The sequence below is a fragment of the Haemaphysalis longicornis genome, unplaced genomic scaffold (assembly GCF_048455015.1).
Source record: "Haemaphysalis longicornis isolate Haplotype H1 unplaced genomic scaffold, Haemaphysalis longicornis Haplotype H1 scaffold_9, whole genome shotgun sequence".
In the NCBI taxonomy this organism is placed as follows: Eukaryota; Metazoa; Arthropoda; class Arachnida; order Ixodida; family Ixodidae; genus Haemaphysalis; species Haemaphysalis longicornis.
Window position 1 is genome coordinate 162,594,604 of NW_027526460.1, and position 21,204 is coordinate 162,615,807.

Sequence of the window (21,204 nt, forward strand, 5' to 3'; positions counted from 1 at the left end):
TTTCCGTATGTCGTATCTTACTTCCGCAACTTACCCATGAAACGGCCATACGTGAGAGGCTATTTTGTCCTTAACGAGCGAATATAGCTTTGCCGGGTGTTATGCGTCATGTAAATTAAGAAACGATTGGGCTTTCCTGTCTGCGTATTGTTCAGCTTTCCTCCCGCCTGAACACGCACGTCGTCAGTACATGCTACTATCGCAGAGTCTGCCGCTACTGCAATATCCAGACACAAGAGTGAACAAAATGCGTCCATTATTTCGCACACGCGAGAAATTCTCACAGAATTACAAACTCTCTTACTGATTAACAGTAAAGTCTACTAAGGATTTTTTTACGCCGACCGTTGTTAATTTGCGCTGCATCATTTTTCCCAAGGCGTAGCAACTAGCTCAGTTGTCGTTGTTGTTTGTCGGTAGATACACATGTGGGAGTGCTCTTCTAAGGTACTGATAAAATGTCTTTTTAAGGTGTTCATTGGCCCGTCAAGTTTGTTTGTTCAGTAAACGAAGCCCCACGGTCGTGGACGTGCATTTAGGAGTGGTTTTTTAAAAGTTCGTTCTCATGTGGGCCGAGCAACGTAGCCTTCCACTTGACGATGACTGTCAATGCTCAGGTCGTACGCGGCGACGACGCTCACGTGGGAGGCTCCAATACCAGCGTTCTACAACCTGACCGTGGAGGAGCAGCAGCAGCTGGCGCTGTGCGGCGCCGGTTATGCGCGAAAGGCACTGCTCGACCAGCTGGGCGTCATGCGGGGCGTGCTCACCCTGGACCTGGACGGCAGTGTGCGCTACTGCGAGCCGTGCCGACGCATCAAGCCCGACAGGTGCCACCACTGCTCCGTGTGCTGCAGGTAGGCGTCTTACGAGTGCGTAGATAGGGGAAAAGTTTTTAACTTCCGTTCGTTAACACCGCTGTCTACTCATGCAGGAACTAGGTACGGGCTAATGGGCTTGCTCGGTCAGTGTTCTGCGTCGTGCTGATGTGGCACCGAATGCGGTGGGAACAAAGAACGGCCTCAACGTGACGCTTCTTGTTCGCGCCAGTCAGGAATCAGCGTCTATTGCTTGTGACTTACGTTAGGAAAACGGGCCCTTCCATCAGTATGCATGTGATCCATTGAGGAGATTGCGACCATGATGGAGCCTTTTTCTCGATCTCATTCGAGCTTTTACGACAGTCCGGAGACGAGCATGCGCAGCGTCTATCGAGGGGCGCAGCCAGAACGCATTTAAAAAGGGGTCTTTTTGCATTCAGAATCACGTGAGGTTTTCGCTCTATGGAACTAAATCTAACAGACCTCTGTTAAGTGCAGATCACTTTAGGGTGTCGCCTTGTCGTCGTAGCTGGCAAGCTGGACACATGTAGAGCTACACGGATTTCCGTCGTAGCCGCTGTCATCGCGGCGCAACCCGCAGGCTTCGAAAGCGAAGCAGTTTATATAGTACTAAGCGTTCGAAACGCGCGAACCGCTTCGCTTGTCATAAATCTCCCCGTTGTTTAGCGCAAATAAAGGGCACCTATATTTGATGCAAAATATACGTAATTAACCGGCAGCACCCGCGTAATTAGCCGGCAGCACCCACCTAGGAACGCTTGTTGGATTGGTTTTTACTATACCACGCGGAAAAATTAAAGCCGTTCCACTCAATGTGAAAGCTGTCGGAAGTGCAGAGCAGTGATTCGCCATAATGGGCTGCACGGCCGTTATCTGCTTACTGCTACCACCCCACGCAAATCAAATTTACTGCCTTCGCAGTGCTCGCGCGCTCCCTCCCTGAAACTGCGCAGGCGGGAGATCAGTTCTTTCGGTTTTTTTCCCCGCACGTGCCGGCGTTGCAAGATCATATTTTGCGCTAGCGCGAGGATTCAATTAGATTGGATTGCATTGGATTGTATGATAAGCTGCGGTAAGCATGATAATCAGCTAATCCTAGACAACCAGGAAAGCTAAGAATAACCAGCAGAACCTTAGAACCTTAGCTCACGCTACGTATATCCTGGCATAGCCGGGCTAAGCCATTGCTAAGCGCCAGCGGTTCACTAAGGTCCCTAAAATTACTTAGGGGCCTTACGGTTCACGAGCTTAGAGCGCTTATGACTGTATAAACCGCTTGGCTTTCGAAGCCTGTGGGTTACGCCGCGGCGAAGGGACCGTGAAAGGCTACACCGTAACGCCGTGGCGATATGCGTGGCTCCATGCACTTAAAAAGTGGAAGTGCAACGCCGGCACGTGCGGGAGAAAAAGCAAGCACAAAAAAATTCCCGCGCCTTCCCGCGTGGGGAACACGAGTAAATGCAGAGCATTGGGGGTCGTTAACGCCGCGTAAAGTCGCGTTAGGGTGGGTAGTTTGGTCGTAGTTGGGTTGGTGTTGGTTTGGGGTAGAGAGAGGAGAGTAAAGTCGCGCTAGGGTGGAGCGAGTGTCAACCAAGGAAGGAAGGAGCAACGCAGTGACTGAAGCACGAGCGACCGCTAGCCGCGTTATATTTGCAGCGCGCGCAGTAGAGGGAGAGCAGTACGGGGGGGGGGGGGGGGGAGAGCGCGCACGCGCAAACAGCGCGCGTCCTTCCACGCCCCACCGCGCTGCTATCACGCACCTGTTACGCCGAGACCACGACGGAGCGAACGGGCTGACTACGACGCATGCGCGCGCCAGCTGCTGTTGAGAGACAGGAGGGAAGGAGGAGAGGCGCACCTGCTGCGGACGCGGAGCTGTGGACGCCGTCCGACGCAGAAAGAGGCGAGGCTAAGAAATGCTCTGCATTTAGAAGAACAGGACTCCCGCTGGCCCAGTTTCAGGCAGGCGGTGCGCAATCACTGCGACGGCGTTAAATTTAAATTCCATGGGTTGGTAGCAGTGAGCGGATAACGGCGCTACAGCCCATTATGGCGAATCACTGCTCTGCGCTTCCGACAGCTTTCACATTAAGTGGAACGGCTTTTATTTATTTTTAGTATATCCTTTCAAAACGTGTCGCTAACGGTTACTGGACGAAACTTTCATACTCTTGGGTTCACATGGTTACACACAAGGATCACGTAACCGACCGCGACCCATGAATTAGTAGCGACGTGCCCCTGACCTACTTATTAAGTACCCATTTAGTAATGGGTATGTACGCGTGGGTCTTCAGGCGAACAGATGAGGACTCTAGGAGAAACTGCTAAACACATGACAACAAAAATGCTTACACCTATGACGAAAGGTTAAGGAACAAAAGTCACTTCCACGGCTGTATGTAAAGAACATAACAAAAGACGCCAGTGCGGCTGTACTGACACCCGACGAAGAAGGCGCAAATGGTTGCGTTAATTTTGCTTTAATTAGGCACGTAGAACACGTGCGTGCAGGTGTGCGAATTTGCAGTTATTGCGGTTAACTATGTGTGCGGTGTCTATAGATTGTCCGGGTCAGACGGGTTCTCGTCCAACTCTTGATCTCCCCCGTTAGGTCGGGAATGCGGCACATCTGCAATCACTGAGATTCGCCACCAAATCTCCCTAATCAGCGGATTTGCCGCCTTTCGTGTGCACCAGAATGTTGAATTGATGTGCGAACAGGCCGAAAGTGATGCCACAACCACCAGCGTCCGAACTAGCGGAATTCTCGATGCGGAAAAACTGCTCCTAAAAGCCACAAGATTGGACTGTACAAAGAGCAGCAACGATTAAGGACGAGCTGTGATTTACCTTCTTGTCTATTCAAAACACAGTTTCGCAGATTTAGTACATTTGACTAAATCTGAGTAAAATGACTGCAAATTTAAGTAAATATAAAGTTATGCGGGTTTTTCATCGTGAATCTTCTTGCCCTTCTTATAGTATTAACAATTTCTCTTTGCTTTTAGCAACATGGTACAATATCTTTGCGTCATTCCAAAATCAAACGTGTCACATAATATACATGTCACTACTATCATGTACTAGTGCGGACCGCATTCTCGGGTATGTGAAACTGAACGTTCCCAAAACTTGAGCATCCTATAAACTTATTTTGTATCAGTGACTTATCTCTAGCATACTCAAAGATGCTGCTTCAATTTGGGACCCTTTTACAAAATCGCTTATCGACGCCGTTGAAGCTGTGGAAAACAACGCAGCCCGTTTAATTTCTTTGAAGCAGTACATGTCTAACCCCCCACCCCCAACTTTCATTCCGGTGAAGCCGATTTACTCGGTGCCTCTCCGGCGCGCCCCCTCGCCACCTCCTACTCGTATTTCACAACTGTTATTAGAACGATAGCGTTATTAGGCTCGCTTTTCGATTTCGATGTGGCTCTTAGCTTCCGCTATCAGCCGAACTCATCCGGCGTCCACAGAAATACGGCACAGCTGCCACCCGGAAGCTATGACTCAGGCAGCAAGATTCGAGGGCTGCGACGAACCTGTCATGTTGTGCTAGGGGAGCAGAAGTTTGGAAAGGAGGACAATGACACAAAGTCGGATACAAAAGAAAGGACACGCGTTTTCACCAGGTGCCGCGCCTGCGTGGTGAAATTCGTTCTACGCCAAGTCGGAGGTAGCATGCTCGGCAGACACCACCTCCATCCGTGTCCTCAACTTCCGCCATCACACCAAAGCGTGTTTCCTCCTGAAGATTAAAAATATATATTTCCGGTAATTCGTGCCCCGAAGCTACTTGTGGGCAACGAGGCAAGTCGTGGTAGAAGTCTCCGGAAGACGTTTGACTAAATACGTAAATTCCCTCGGAGACCGAGGTGTTCTGGCCACTGGCGTTTGATTGAAGAATACTTGTTCGGGACATGGAACAATGGGCCGTAGCCCAGCCTGTTCTTGGCCTTGCGAGGCCAAGAGCAGAGCAGTCTATCGACAGAGCAGTCTATCAAGAACATTGGTTTTTTCGACTAGAGGCTGTTCACCTTGGAGACCTGTTTCGGATGTGGGTACGGTCCGGCCCCAAAATCACACTCCGTCACTCGGATTTTAAAGGGCCGACAGGAGCGCTCCGGATAGCGGAAGAGCCGCACTGCTCTACGGCCTTGTTAGAATCTTTAGCGCACGCCGAAATCTCGACCCACGGGTGTTTTTCTTTTCTGCTCCCATCAGAAAAACGGCCGCCGCGGCCTGGAATCTAACCGGCGTACACGGGCTCAGCAGCGCAACGCCTTACCCACTGAGCCACCGCGCTGTGCTTTCCACCGGGACTTATGCCGGACCAACAGTGGGTGACCTAACCAAACGGAGACAAGGGGTTAACGCCGGCCTCTAAGAAATCAACGAAGGCATAGATTATAAGCCTAAAATGGCTTAAATAAACCCTCTATATAGCATGTAATCCCATGAGTTTTCAAAATACTTTTCACTAATGCCACTGTTATGTCTCCGCTGCAAGCTCGGTTTGGAAAACAACAGATGGTTCCGCGCGGCCAAGTTAAAAACCACCTTAAAAATAGGCCCGAATATCCTCCCATGGAAGAGCCACCTAAGAATTCTCGGCGGCGTTCTCGACAAGCGGGTAGTTCCGAACTCACAATCACAAAAAGCAGAAAATCTTTAACCAATTATTACCCACAAGAAAAACGTCCAACCAACAGAAGAGCAAGAAAACGAGAAAAAAAACGATAAGACTCATTCAACCACTGGTCATGACCACAATTTTGCAAAGCCTGTCGGACCACAAATTTACCCGAACCAAAGAAAGTGAAAGAAACACCGTCATTAGGAGAGCATATGAGGCAGCTCTCCACATCGCAATTTTGACCGTTAGACGAACTAAGAAAGGGTGGACCACAGGGTTAACAGAATGAACACGCATAGATGGGTCTAGGAGGAGGGAAGGGCCGTTTACTCGATGGAGGGATGAAATAACCATATTTAAAGCAAAGTATAGACTCGGAAAGCGCAGGACAACATCGGGTGAAGATCAGTGGAAGAGGCCTGCACGCTGCAGTCGTCCTAAATAGGATGTTGGTGATAATAATGATGAATAGGTCCTCAACTTCTGTCCTCCTAACGCATTTCAAGAAATGGGAGAAACCATTCTCATAGCACCAAGAAAACAGATGTAAAAAAAAATCCCCCCACCTCCCCGAAGGGGATCGTGCGGAAATGCGAATGCATTGGGTGCACCGATGAGTGCGGTGTGAGTAATTATTATTAATGGCGTATTAATGAAGAGAGAGAAGAGTGTGAGTCCTCCAACCGATGATGACGTTGAAGCAACTGCAGTGACGTCACCGCCAGCGGGAGGTGTAATGCTCAGGTTGCATTGTGTTACACTTCGTGCTTGCGGTATCGTTGCCGCGAGGGATTCGACTTCACCGACTTCCATCGCTATCAAGGTGCCAGGCGCGCGCTCCACTGCATTATATAGATTCCGAGCGCAGCGAGCGGAGAGAGGGTATGCGGAGAGGAGAGAGAGCCCGCCGAGCTCCGCGATGCGAGCGCCCTCACACGCCCGAGCGCGCTCCTCCTCTCCACTCACTCTCCGCTACTCCGCCCGAGCTCCGCGATGCGAGCGCCGCGGGTCTGCCGCGCCGAGACGACGACGACGACGACGAAGGCAGAACTACGAGGCGCGCGCTCACGTGTGCTCGCGCTAGAGGAATGCAGGCGCACGCCGACGGAGCACGACAACCCCCGACTAAGAAATGCATTCGCATTTAAAACAAAATCGGGAGGGACGATCATACCCCCTGTGAAAAGAAACAGGCACTCTCGAAGAGGCATCTCCAAACAAAAAAGCCAGGCACCTGCCCCCCCCCCCCCTCGAATGGAAACCACTACATGCCACGATAGACATGCCTGCGATACAGCGACCCCGCATGAAAACCCTCCTCGACCAAAAATCAGGACAAAATCCTACACAAGCAGGAGCGGTATGGCAGGCTCAAGTTTATCGGCAAAAGCTTCAATATCATGAGACTACAGTATACACGTGCTGTGGGATGTACGAAAGTTGAGTAATCTGGCAATCTTTGTGACTGCATGACCCTCCAACATACAGGCACAAAGAAGTGGAAATTGGAGCCATCCTCTTGGCAATCTGAATAGCGGAAGTATCAAATAGAAGCGTAGCATCATTACAGACTCACGAAGGACATTACACAGTTTTCTGGAGGCAGAACACCAAGCGCTTCAGTAAGATATTCCCATTCATAATGCAGAAATTTAGCAACGTTAACTGGACATCCAGATCCAATGGTCTAGAAACGAACAATGAACTGTGCAAGAGGAACACGAATTCATATACTGTGCTTCTTCTGACCACGTCTACCACACTACCCTCTTCGAAAAACGTTAAGAACGAATCCTTATCCTATGCTTAGGACCACAATCTTTCCCTTTGCTAAAAGGAGGTCTTAGTGCCGAAGGATCACAAACTCTTTGGACGGAAAACCAACACTGTTTTCTGAAAATTCATGTGCGTTAAGGTGTTCGGTGCGAACGTGTAAAATTAACTTAAAACTCTGCTAAAATAGGGCAAACATCCATCCTATTGCGCGCAACCTTGCCATGTCCAGCGGAAAACAACTCAGACTTAACATACCCTCCCTCTTCGAGGCACAGGAGGCAGATTTGACGAGATGATTCCTTCAAGATCAGCGTGAGCTGATCTAGAGTGCTGATGTGGAATGAGAGGACAAGAACAGGAACTTCTGCATCTGGTGCCGTAGACTCTGGTTCCGTTAATAAACACCTTTGCAATTGGTTGAGTGTGCGGGGTCCCGTGCTCATCGCAGCGTGAGGTTACGAAGTAAGTCTGCGTCCTTCCCTGTCCACTCACGACCCTTCGGGAAATGGCGCCTTCTTCGGAACCTGCCATCGCCTCTCCCGGTGCATTCCGCGAGCCAGATCCACCCTAATTCAATGGCACTGACGATCAGGACGTCGAGGATTGGCTCACATCGTATGAAAGGGTGAGCGGACATAACAGATGGGATGACATGATGAAGGTGAACAATGTTTCATTATTCCTAAAGGGAGTTGCTGAGACGTGGTACCGGAACCACGGTGCCGACTTGCAGTCTTGGTCATCCTTCAAGACCGATTTCATGGAAGTATTTGGTCAACCATCCATGCGGAAATTTCGTGCGGAACAAGGTTTGCGAGTGCGGGCGCAGCACGCAGCCGAAACTTTTAACATTTGCATAGAAGACGTCGTCGACCAGTGCAAGCTTGTAGACCCTTCCGTGAGCGAGGCTGACAAGATCAAGCATCTCCTGAAGGGCATCGATGAAGACGCCTTTGAGATGTAGCCGAGTAAGGATCCACAGGATGCTGGGGACGTTATCAACGGGTGTCAGAGCTTCGACGAGCTCCGCAAACAGCGTATTCTCACGCGGCGCTAAGCGTCACAGCCGGGAGGGCCCCTTTAGAGATTGGTCGTCGGCAGCGAGGAGCCTTCCCTCATACCCCGCACCCCCACCAATTGAAAAGATGTTTAGGGACAGAGAATGGTAGCGTTCCAGGTAATGGTAAACAGGTAGATGCCGAGAGGAATAGCCTGAGCTATGATCCAGGTGCAGCGAGCTATCCGAAATCGTGGCGCGTTCTCAGCGAGGCTAGTGCCTTATCGTCGTCGTGTTCACAGTCCCCATTCACTGCAATACCCATTACTGCCCATGGCCACATACTGCAGCATACCCACGCGGGGCATAGTGCGTCTTTTGCAGTGTAGAATAGCTTAGTCTAATAAATAAATAAATAAGTGAATAAGTAACTACATAAGTAACTAAAAATATAAAGAAAAAATACATAAATATTAACCGAGATAAGGTTGAAACGCACTTCGAATCACAAGTTTATCAGCACTAAAGATGCGAATGACTTGCATATCTTTCAGAGATTTGGTAATTATCTAATTTATTTATTTATTTATTTCACTTACTCTCAATCGCCGAAGCATTGTAGAAAGGAGTGGTTTACAGAGTACACACAAAAAAAGACAGATGCGGCCATTTACACAAAATCTCTTAAATTGGCCAAATATACGTGGTCGCGACATAAATACCATAATCAAGAACAATTAGTTCACATCAATATATTCACATCACAACATATATTCAGATTAAATAAACAACAACTCAATTAAACAACTCAAAAGGCTATAGACCAGATTATTATGCCAATCAGGTTTCTTCTTGGGAGCGTCGTATTGATGTAACATTAAAAAAAGCTACATGATCTTCTAGGAAACAAACAGTTATTAAAAAGAGCTTTCCAGAATAATACCAAACGGGGAAGCTATATTCGGTCAGAAACTCGCTATTAAGTTTGTTCGTCACTTTGTAAGTTTTTGTGAAACTATTGCGTCACATGATCTCAGTAGCGTTGTTTCCATTGAAGTATCTCTATTACTCAGCCCGGTGGATGAAGCTACAGTGCCGGGGACATTCAACCCGCTAAACAACGCGACATGTTGTGACATTGATGAACTCGAAGTCAAACAAATGAAGTTTGTTTTTGACATTATTTCGCCAGGCGTAACGCACAGTTTAACAAATGCATTACCACTGCACTGTTTCCTCGTGGTATGCAATTATCGCGTCTGTTCGTATTGAAAAAACATGGTGACAGAAATCAATTCGTAAATTATAGAGCAGTATGTATACTGCCTTATATAGAGCAATATCTATACTTCCTAAAGTTGTCCGAAAAAGTTATTTATAGGCGCTTTGTCAACTTTGAATCAAAGCATTCCCTGATTTGCGACTCGTAGTTTTGTTTCAAAAAACACTATTCGACAGCATTTGTTCTACTGGAACAAAAAGAATATATTTTCGAGGAGCTCCACGAGACACAAATTAAAACTGACACGGACAGTAATGATGGTTGTGGTTGGTTTCCCCGAAGTCCGGTGTTGATCAGGGACCAAATCGCCCGGGCTCTGGTTGATTTGGCAGGAGGCTGGCAGGGCGATGGTGTTGAAGTTCTTGGAGATGGCAATTGAATTGACGAACGCGAGGCGTTGGGGTTGATTAAGTGAAACGAAGAGTTTATATACAGCTATTTACAGTAGGAAAACTGGGTACATGAGTAATGAAAAAAAAACTTCAAACTTCATCTAGACGCTAGCTCCAAGTGCGCACAAATCACTCGAGCTCCTCAACTTCGTCTAACTCTCCTATTCTCGGAGCGTACACAAACCTATCGAGAAACGACGGCCGAGACTCTGTCACGCCGCAAGATCCGTCTAGTTGCCCGGTATGGCGCTGTACCCTAAACCTCCGACGCGATCTTAACCTCTAGCCTAGCGGGGCTCACAAATCCCAACCTAGCTTTAAAGGTCGAGACTCCTTGTCCCGCCGGGAACTTCCCAGCTAAGCGCTCAGACAAGAACGATTTCCAACAGCCAAGTTCAGCCTTATAACACCTCGAGATCACACTCTCTCGGGAACGCCCCTATAGCGTTCGTACACGCGTAAGGGAGTGCCCAAATTCACGTACACAGCTGTCACTCAGCACGCTACGGAATATTCAATGAGGCGCCGCCATATTTGGGTCAACGGCACGCCCGCGGACGAGCAAGTGCGCGCGACCCCGCGGGGTGAGAGCGAAAGGCGGCGACAGTGCACCGTGCCGACCGGGGCGCGTTAAGAATGGCGTCTCGCGCGGCGCGCGCGTCGACACCGGTAATTCCACCCCCTCCACAAGTCATGTCGACGATTCTCGGAATCCGGTGGCGCCGTATGCTTTCTCAATGGGGGATTATCCCCGTGGTATTCGGTGGGCCAGATAATCCGTCTCCCGTGCGCGCCGTGACGAATTGGCGACGGCTGCGGCGTAGAGTTCACAGTGCTGAGGCCCCAGACAGAGGGGTGGGTTCTCACGTACAGCCCGGGCGCCTGGCCGCTGATCTCATAAGTGGACCTTACAACTCCCCCCTTTAAGAGGGTTACTGGACCTCTTGGTTCAGTCAATCCAAAAAGAATTCAAAAGGGCCACTCGTTTCATCTCCCTTCAGCAATAACAGCGGAACAAACAAACAAAAAAGAAACACGTGGAAGGAGCTAGGTATAACCACAAATGAGCCCCCTTCCATTTCTGCAGCTGATCCGAACCTTCTCTCACCTAAACAACAAACACAACCTATTCACTATCCGTTCAACAGGGACGGAATACTCCAGCAAACCGGAAACACACACAAAAAAATGCTAAAAACACTAAGTGCGAGTAAAAGGAAATTGGGTGGTGTCTCCGGGGCACGTAAACGCCACGAACAACGAGACAACTCAACCTATAACACTGATGCGCGCTATAACTGCAAACACGCACAAACATTGCGGCACTCGACTACAAGAACAAAAGGAATAAGTACTAAGTACTAGCAAACAAGACGGGCAATTTTGCAGTCAACAAAACTAAAACGTTAAGAAAGTTTGCATTGTCACTATGCGCACGCGCGCAAATGTCCTCCTTGACGGCGTAGCCTGATAATGTTCCTTAAAGACTGTTCGGCTTTGCTTTCGCTCACTTGCGGTGCACAGAAAGTTTGATTCGGCGCGCGGATCGATCAATTCGGTGCACTAATCGAGCAACCAAGGCGCGCGCGCGCGCACACACACACACACACACACACACACACACACACACACACACACACACACACACACACACACACACACACACACACACACACACACACGCACACGCACACGCATACGCACACGTACGCACGCACGCACGCACACCACCACCACCAGAGAAAATGGTGTAGCCCGAAAGAACCCATTCCCGAAACGCCCTTCCCGCTTGGGCACTTCCTGTTTCAGCCCGTTCCCAAAACGCCCTTCCCGTTACAACCCGCTCCCAAAGCACCCTTCACATTTGAACCCGCATCGTTCCAACCCATTTGAATTTCTGAAAATATGCGTTACCGTCTTCGAAACTGTTCCCCAAAATGTGCTTACAAGCAACGGGTCATGCACTAAAAACTTGTATGCACCACATTTTCGGGAATCGACCGATATTTCAGGCCGATAAAAGTTTCTGAATGGCTTAGGCCGATACTGCCCTTTTGACACAAAATTTGTAGCGGCGAAAGTGTACTAGAAAGATACCCAATATCTTGAGTAATGCGCGCATTGGATTTTTCTGTAGTCGGTGTTCGTACGTGCGGCTGAAATTTATTTATCAGCCACTCGTATGCTCATTGTTTGGAGCGTAGCTTTGTCTTCGGGTTCGAGAGATCTATAGATCCAAGATGTCCGTAGGGGAAACTTTAAAAAAGGCAACAAAATGTGCAGAAATCTGAGAATTGGCTACTCATTCCTTTCCTACGTGAGTAATGGGCAGATTTTTTATTTATTTACCGAGACTTTACGGCCTGGTCGGGCTCATGCAGGAGTGAACATAAAAACACATCAGTATTGGTTGGCGTAGTTTAAAAATGCCCAGCAGAAATAAGTAAAAGACATAAATATGTAATAGACTCAAAGAGGTCCTACGCAAAGGGGTCCGAACAACGATATGCATTCGCAATGTATTCCAATTTTAAAAAACGACGATTCAACCAGAACACTCATTTCCAATACGTGGGGAAAATTCTTCTAACGATACCGAGTTCACTGTTCGTTTAGTTAACTTATTCCAGTAAGAAATTGCACGAGGAAACAAAGAGAACTTTCGAATAGTAACTCTGCTGATTGGCTGCCAAATATTCTTACTATGATGTCTTCTCGCTAAACGTCTGAAAGGCCCTTGGAGGTAGTATTCCCGCGACAATTTTAAGTTACTGTAGTAAAAAAATTTAGGCTAGAGACGACCCTGCGCTGCATAAGTTTCTGAAGGTGTGCTCTATTATGCAAATTGAGTACACTAGACTGACGGGGATAAACAGAATCAATAAAACGCAAAGCTAAGTTTATAATTTTCGCTGCTTCTAATGACTGCGGTTTTTTATAGCCAGATGTGGCAAATGTATCCAGATACATAGGGTTACTTTATCTTTATACATCTTTCTATCTTTTATAGTTTTCATCTGTTTATTTTTGACATTGATGTACACTTGCGCTATTATAACGATTAAATGTGTTAGTCCGCCAAATACGATTTCTTTCTAAGAGAGGGTGTTTTTGCGATTGTTTATTTGTGCTTCCGCGGCGCTTTTCTGCGCTTTTTGATTTTATCATTTTTGGTAACGGAGTATCAGATAGTTTTGATTTATTTAGTTCACTTTTAACATTTGTTGTCTTTTCTGGGGGGGGGGGGATTTCAAATATTGGTTTTTATTAGTTATTTACTCGTCCTTTGAGGAATATCTTCAAGCTTGAGTTAAAGTTTCCTCTAGAGTGTGAATAAAATATGTTTGTGTATAAACCTTTGGTTAATCGTGTGTGTTAGTAGTTCCTCCTCACACTCTTTCGGAACCCGGCCATGATGGCTCCATTTTAATGTAATAAAACTTAAGTGCCTGGTGTTTTGGGGGTGGATCTAAACAAGCTAGAGACGAGAGTCAGTTGACCGAACAAGTGCAAACGAGGGCAGACGCAGGGCGACCCTCGCAATCTAAATACATTTAGTTATTAAGTGCATTTAGGTATTTCGCAGTTTTTGTTTTCATAAGTGACGTGTTTGTTAATTTGTTAATTTGTTGTTATTTGTTAATTGGTTTGTTAATATAAAAGATTAGTTTGATAATTTCTTAATTGTTCATTTGTTTGTTATGCTTCGTTAATTTAAAAGATTAAAATATTTGTAATTGGTACGACTTGAATTGTAACCAAATGTAAAAAAATATGAAAATGTTTTATATAATGTTTCATAAACTGGGTACGTTATTCTGGGAACGGGCTAAATAGGAAAATACGAAACGGGAAGGTAATTTCGCCCCGGGTTGAAATGGGAAGGAACAAACGGGAAGGTTGAAATGGGCATGGGTTCAAACGGGAACGGGCCAATTGGGAAAGGGCGAAGCGGGAGGGTCGTTTCGTGCCGGGTTGAAACGGGAGGAAACAAGCGGGAAGGGTGAAATGGGAATGGGTTCAAAGGGAACCTCCCGGAGAAAAAGGACAGGTGAACGGGAACGTTCACGTCCGTCGTGGCGGTATTAATGCTGGGAGGCAATTGAATAATGACCTCCCTAAACAACATTCCGAAAACAGAGTACTGCATTCGAGGATTTCAAACCCCTCTGCAGATGATCCGGACCGTGTATCGTTGCAATGTCAACGCAAGTCTCGACAATTTAGCCCCATGAGGCGAACACAATTTCAGGGAAGTTGGAGTGGTATCACAAAAAGCGACTTTGCCTCCTGTCCCATAGGCCAAGTGGCCATGCCTCTCCAATGCCCCAACGTAAGGCAATGCTGCGTGCTGGCAGCGTGAGCGAAGGGTTGATGCTGTAGCGGAATGGCGGCCCGCGAACGCGACGACCTTCTTGGTATCATTCTTTCCCTTACGCACAGACTGCCCCACAACAACAACCTCACAAGCACCTGTTATTACCAAAAACCACTCGTGCATGCTAGGTGCATTCTGAGCAGCGCCCTGACAGACAGTTTTTCGGCTGTCCCAGCACACACTCATCCTGGCAAAACTCAGAACTAGGGCCTGTGACACACTGCCAGGTCGCAGAACTTAGTGCGTCAACCCATCCAGCGCGGCTCCCGCTTAAATCTCGGTAATGGCCACAACCGAGACTAAAGCTACGAAGCTCTATCTCAGACACCGGTTTTGCAAGACCGCTGATTGCGTCTCGTTCCCCTGTCTCCTCGGCATCTGTCTCATGACATGGTTTTTCTCCCTCCTTTGTAACCTCCTCGGGAGCTCTCACGCTTTGTTTCGCAGTCCCCACGCATTCGTTTTGGTGTTCTCTGTCAGCCCCCTCGGGACCCCTCTCACCATCAAGACTACCTAACCCACGCGACATCTCCATATCGTTCCTACCCTCGTCAAATGCTCTCAGCTCATTTTCTTCCACCTTCTCGCGTTCTCTCTCATTTTCTTCTCTTTTTTCTGCATATTCAACCCAGTCTACCTTCTCAGCTCCATTATCCGCCCTTAACTCGTGCTTTCCCTCACCCTGATCGTGAACTCCGCCTCTTTTTTTGCCCCGTCTCGTCACATGCTTCCTCGTCTTCTATCTCCTTTCTCTTCTGGGCGAGCTCCTGAACGCCCGACACGGAGTTCCCTTTCTAGTGCGACTTTTGAGCGGAATATGGAACCCGGCGTGCCCCAGGACTTTCCTGTGCGACGCCAATCTCCTCCAGTCCACTGATTAGAGTTTGGGTGCTGCCCGTGCTAGCAAGTTCGGCTTGTATTAGCTCGGTGTTTGGTGCAGGCGTAACTTGCGGCCCTACACTCGCAATAGGACAACCCTTTGACTCGGCTCTTATACCGATGCGCTCGCGGGAACACTCCTCACGTTCGCTTCCCTTTCCATGCAACTGTTCCCGGCTGAGACGCTCGCCACCTGTGCGCAGCCAAGGTAGCTTATCTCGTTCTCGCGCGGCTTCAATTAAAAAAAAAACCCGCCCGCATCTTCCCACGTGGGGAACTCAAGTAATTGCGTCGCAGAGTGGTGGGGGTATCGCGTGAATGTTGCGTAATTGGGTATGGTTTGGGAATGCCTAATTGTTATTTCGTCTTTATTATTCTTATTTATTGAATGAAAGAGAAGCGAAGGCAAGGAGTGTAAAGTTAAAGTCAGTCTTTATAGCTTGGTGCCGTCAAGCAAAGCGTCAAGTCAAGCGAAAGCCAAGCAAAACGCCCTTGACTGAATTCCGAACGCGCGCTCCGCCCGCGTTCGAGAGAGAGGAGTACGGGGGAGAGACGCGCATGCGAACACTTCCGTACACAAGCGCGCGAACTTTCCATGCACCCACCACGCCGTTATCACGTGTACACGCCCTGCCGCCGTTACTGTTGAGCGCGACGCAGCGCACGGGTAGCTACGACGCATGCGCTCACAGACGCGCTCCCCCCGCACCGCCGCAGCTGTTGTTGAGAGCGACGGAGTGCACGGGGTACACGCGCTCCTCCCGCATCGCCGCACCTGTTGTTGAGAGCGAGGAGGGTACGGGGGAGGGACGCACACCTGCGCCTCGACGCGACGCGCATGCGCAGTGAGCGTGTGGACGGCGCCGACAACATCGATGAGTGACATCGCGAGCCTAAGAAATGCTCCGCATTTAAAACGGGCTGACCGCATTCAACTTTGCTGTCAGTGCATAACTGGGCCTGCTCGACGGGTTCTGACTTATGTGCTGCAGCTCCATACCCAAACTTTGCCTGCGAGGCTGCTCGTCATGTTCGAGCATCACTTCATTACGCCGCTCTACGGTATCACCGGACGCTCTACGGTATCACCGGACTCCTCATCCCAACGTCCGTCTCCACCCGTTCGACACCGGCGGAAATGCTAGCCTCGTGTAGGGAGCCACAGCTACTTACTTTGGCATCGCCAAGTTCAACTCCTACTAAACATTGGCAGGCGCCATTCCAATTCACTCGCTGGGTCTGTGCCCCATTGTTTCTGCTCGCGGGTGTCCGAGCGCAAGGACGTCTGCCTTCTCCGCTCCAGCTCCAACTCATACCTTCACAACCGCTCTTCAGATTCGAGCCGAAGTTTTTGCATGCGCTCCTTCGATTCTCGCCCCTCTCTTCTCTCTCGCTCCGCTGCCTCTCGCGCTCTTTCCTCCGCTTCGCGCGCTCTTTCTCCTTTCGCTCTTGAAACTCAAACTCCATTCGTCTAAGAATTATAGTTTCAGACTCCGCTTGCAAAGACCCTCCTGCCGCCGTTCCTCCTTGAGGTGGCGCCTCATGTGTCTGAACAGTTCCGTCTCCTGCCGCCATGTTCGCCTGCATGCTCCGCGTGGCCCCAGACTCAGCCTACACCGCCACAACGAAGCTCAAGAAATGCCACTCACCCGCACCTTCGGTTGTCGGCTGCCGCGTCGTTGGCCCCGTGCGTTGGCTTGGCTCTGCCGCTCAACTCCACGCGGATTTCAGCAGCTGCCTATGAGGGCGGGCTTGCGTCTGCTTGCCGCCCCTGGTTGTGGCCTGGTGATTTCTTCTGCCAAATCCTGTCGGCTGCGCCAGTAAAAATGGTTGTGGTTCGTTTCCCCGAAGTCCGATGTCGATCAGGAACCCAATCGCCGGGGCTCCGGTTGATTTGGCAGGAGGCAGGCAGGGCGATGGTGTTGAAGTTCTTGGAGATTGCGGTCGAATTGACGAACTCGAGGCTTTGGGGTTGATTAAGTGCAACAAAGACTTTTTATACAGCTATTTACAGTAGGAAAACTGGGTACATGAGTAATGAAAAGAAAAACTTCAAACTTCGGCTAGACGCTACCTCCAAGTGCGCACAAATCACTCGAGCTCCTCAACTTTGTCTAACTCTCCTATTCTCGGAGCGTACACAAACCGCTCGAGAAACGACGGCCGAGACTCTGTCTCGCCGCAAGATCCGTCTAGTTGCCCGGTACGGCGCTGTACCTTAAACCTCCGACGTGATCTTAACCTCTAGCCTAGGGGGCGTACAAATCCCAACCTAGCTTTAAAGGTCGAGACTCCTTGTCCCGCCGGGAACTGCCCAGCTCGGTGCTCAGACAAGCACGATTTCTAACGGCGACATTCGGCCTGATAACACCTCGAGATCACACTCTCTCGGGAACGCCCCTGTAGCGTTCGTACACGCGTAAGGGAGTGCCTAAATTCACGTAGAAACTGTCACTCAGCGCGCTACGGAATATTCAATGAGGCGCCGCCATCTTTGGGTCAGCGGCACGCCCGCGGACGAGCAAGTGCGCGCGACCCCGCGGGGTGAGAGCGAAAGGCGGTGACAGTGCACCGTGCCGACCGGGGCGCGTTAAGAATGGCGTCTCGCGCGACGCGCGCGTCGACACCGGTAATTCCACCCCCTCCGCGCGTCACGTCGACGATTCTCGGAATCTGGCTGCGCTGTCTGCTTTCTCAATGGGGGATTATCCCCGTCGTATTCGGTGGGCCAGACAATCCGTCTCCCGTGCGCGCCGTTACGAATTGGTGACGGCTGCGGCGTAGAGTCCACAGTGCTGAGCCCCCAGCCAGAGTGGCGGGTTCTCACGCGCAGCCCGGGCACCTGGCGGCTGATCTCAGAAGTGGACCTTACACCGACCATGGGTGTTTAAAAAACGAAAAGAAACATTTGGCCTCTCGTACGGGAGCCGAAACGTCTTTTTTTGTTTCATAAACACTCGGATTCGGTGACAGTTTTTAATTTCTATAATGCGTTTCCCGAACAGACGGGCTTGCGTCCAACAGCTGGTTCAATTCAGGAGCTCCACAAGAACAACATAGTAGTGACATCTGTGTCGACATTACAAAGGCATTTGATCTCATAAACCATAAACAAACGTGTTTAGACCGGAAGGTGTTTTATTATTTAGTCTGCTCTGCGAACGTGTTTAGACCACTCAGCAATTTAAACCGTTACCGATTTCGTGGCCATCCACCTGCATCTGTAAAATCTTATCTTGAATTCCGCGGACGGGCGGTTGATCTGAACGGAACCTTGTGAAATACACGGCCTATTCCGTGTGGCGTCCTACAAAGGAGCATTTTCGACCTGTTTCGTTTCTGTATGTTCAATAATGACATCCTGCGCGCAATACCATTCGCAATACTTTTGTTCTACGCAGACGACACGAGCATATTTCTATCTGCAGGTATAATAGAAGAGTCTACAGAACGAGCGAACGACGCACTAGAGAAACTTGACCAGTTCACATGAAAGAACGCAAATAGCCCAAAAACAGGTCATCTTTATGTGAAGGAATAAATAGTCACATAAACAACAGATGTTTTCAATGCATTCCCCCAGAATTTGTGCCATCAATTAAAACATTACGAGTAACCAAAAAGAGTCCTGGGGCTACCACGTGCCCTATCATGTTACGAAACCATCCCAGACCATACGCATTGTTTACTGGAAACGTGAAGTGCCACCGTTGAATGTGACGATCCTATTAGTGTTTATTCTCCCCTTAACTACTGTCCCTTAGTCTGGGGCACCACCGCACAAGAAAACCAACAAAAACTAAACGTTCTACAAGAGAACCTCGTAGGCATAATTGAAAACCTTCCTGAATTACACCACACAAGACTGATTTTTTAAGAAGCATAACATTGCGACGGTAACTACACTGTACAAATATCATCTGTGTCGCTTTTCAGACGCGCAATTACATACACTAGTACATCTTTACTTGGTCATATTTCTCTGGTAGTGCCACGAAAACATACACGCAGAACCAGTAAAGCAGGTATATGGAACGTTCAAAAGTTCAGAACAACTTATAGAGGGCAAACTCTAGAAAACAAGATTCCGCGACGGCTCAATAGCCGGCAGAGAAAATCATAGGCCTTGAAAGACTGCATAACAGACGGTTATTGGCATTCCTTTTTTGATAATTTGTGTTCTTTGTTTGCACTTTTATGCCTGAAACAGTGCTTCCTTTGAACTTTTTCCCTTCTGTGCGTTGTTATTCAAATACAAATCACTATAACTTTTACTACAAGTTTGTGTAACTGTACATATTTATTTATTTTTTACTTTTCTTGTATTAGTTTCTACGAAAAGTTTAAAATGCTTACCCAGTATTTCTGTGTATTTTTTGTATAAACAGTAACGGTCAAATGAACTGCGAACGCCAAAATGTAGACCATAACACGCAAACTGCAAGAACTATTCCTGAAGGCTTAGTAATTGCGCGCTGTTGGTACAGTTGGAATGCCGCATTTTCTGACTTTGTTACTGAAATTAAGGCACGCGCCAATATGACCTACATGAAAAGAAACTGCGCTATTAGTGCGTTATGGTTCATACATTGGCCTGGAACCTTGTGAAAGCGAGCTAGTTTGTTTGCAACAAACAACAAAAGCTCCATGAACATTATGGAGATTTTGCAGGGAGAACTAACGACCATTGGGTTTCTTGTGTGTCGATGAGCAAAGTAGCAAATCGCGTGCACCGACGCAAGCGCGGAAGTCGCGTACAGAAAAATTGTTCTGCAGATCCTCTGGAAAGGCAACCAGCTTTTACCGCCAAAATGAATCGCCGTATCAGGGCGCGATTCGCAGTTCGTTTCTGTTTATGGAATCAAACCAGCACGCCTCTAGAGTCAATTTGGGCAATACGTAAAGGCCTCCTTTGAACGCCAGTCAGCATTCAGTGCCGCATTTTTTATATTACCACGAGGGGCAGGTAAGCTATAGCGACGTCCGCCATCAGCGAATGCGTGTGGCCTTAATGTGTTACCACAGATTCTGTCAACCATTACGGCGCCAGGGCCTGTTAAAACTGAGATTCTTCTCCCTCAGTATGCCAGTACCCTACGTAAACCAAGTCTCAAATCGGATACTTGAATATTCAAGGCCGCTTTTAGTGCGTACGGCTCTGTCTCTTCGTATTCTTGCACCATCGGACGCACTGTTGCTTTATCTGTAACCACCCCCAAATTCGACTCCTCTCATATTCCATTACAGCCACACATTGCAACACACGGTATCACCTTTCGCGAATGTCTTTCCCTCGCAGGTGCATCCCCAAGATGGATCACCACTGCCCCTGGTTTAGCAACTGCATTTCCTTCACGACGCACAAGTTCTTTTTGCTCACTCTCTTCTATATCGTGGTCCTGTCCACCTTTTGTGTCAGCACCACGGCAGGATACCTGGTGAAGACGGCGCAAACGAAGAACATAACGGGCGCCTCCCTCCACATCACGATCATGGTGCTCGGGGGTGCTTCCTTGTCTTTCACCCTCGGAACGTTCCTCTGCTCCCACGTGGGCATGGTGCTCCGCAACGAGACGACGCTGGAAGGCAAGCGGGCACCCGTCTTCAGGAACCCGCACGACTCCTTTGACATCGGACGATACCAGAACTTTGTCCAAGTGTTCGGCCATGAGATGATACTGTGGCTCATCCCCGTCTTCACCAGTCTTGGGAACGGGGTGCAATTTCCGACCAGGCTTTGTCCTGGCCCTTGTGCTGCACAGTTCCGGCCACGTTCTGCGGTACCCGCAAGGTCGCGAAGTGGCAGCACCTCTGCGTTAGTTTTGGCAGAGCTGCCTTAGACACCTCACAGAAAGACTTGAATAATTCATGGTAGCGTGCACATATTCTAGCGTATAAAAGAATGAAACTCAAATACACAGTTTAAACCAGAATAATGAGTTTGTCCAGGTGGGCCGTTGTGAAATGATCAATAGTAGAGGTCTCTATTAATGACATGACCAGATACAAAAGGGTG

At 48.8% G+C, this 21,204-nt stretch overlaps 1 protein-coding gene across 1 annotated transcript; it reads left to right on the plus strand.

Annotated features, from left to right (window-relative positions):
• Window positions 1–609: 609 nt before the first annotated feature.
• LOC144153537 (palmitoyltransferase ZDHHC2-like) lies at window positions 610–21,110 on the plus strand. Its single transcript, XM_077685165.1, has 2 exons — window positions 610–857; window positions 20,488–21,110. The coding sequence occupies exons 1-2, from the start codon at window positions 610–612 to the stop codon at window positions 21,026–21,028; spliced, it is 789 nt and encodes a 262-aa protein (XP_077541291.1). The 3' UTR covers window positions 21,029–21,110.
• The last annotated feature ends 94 nt before the right edge of the window (window positions 21,111–21,204 follow it).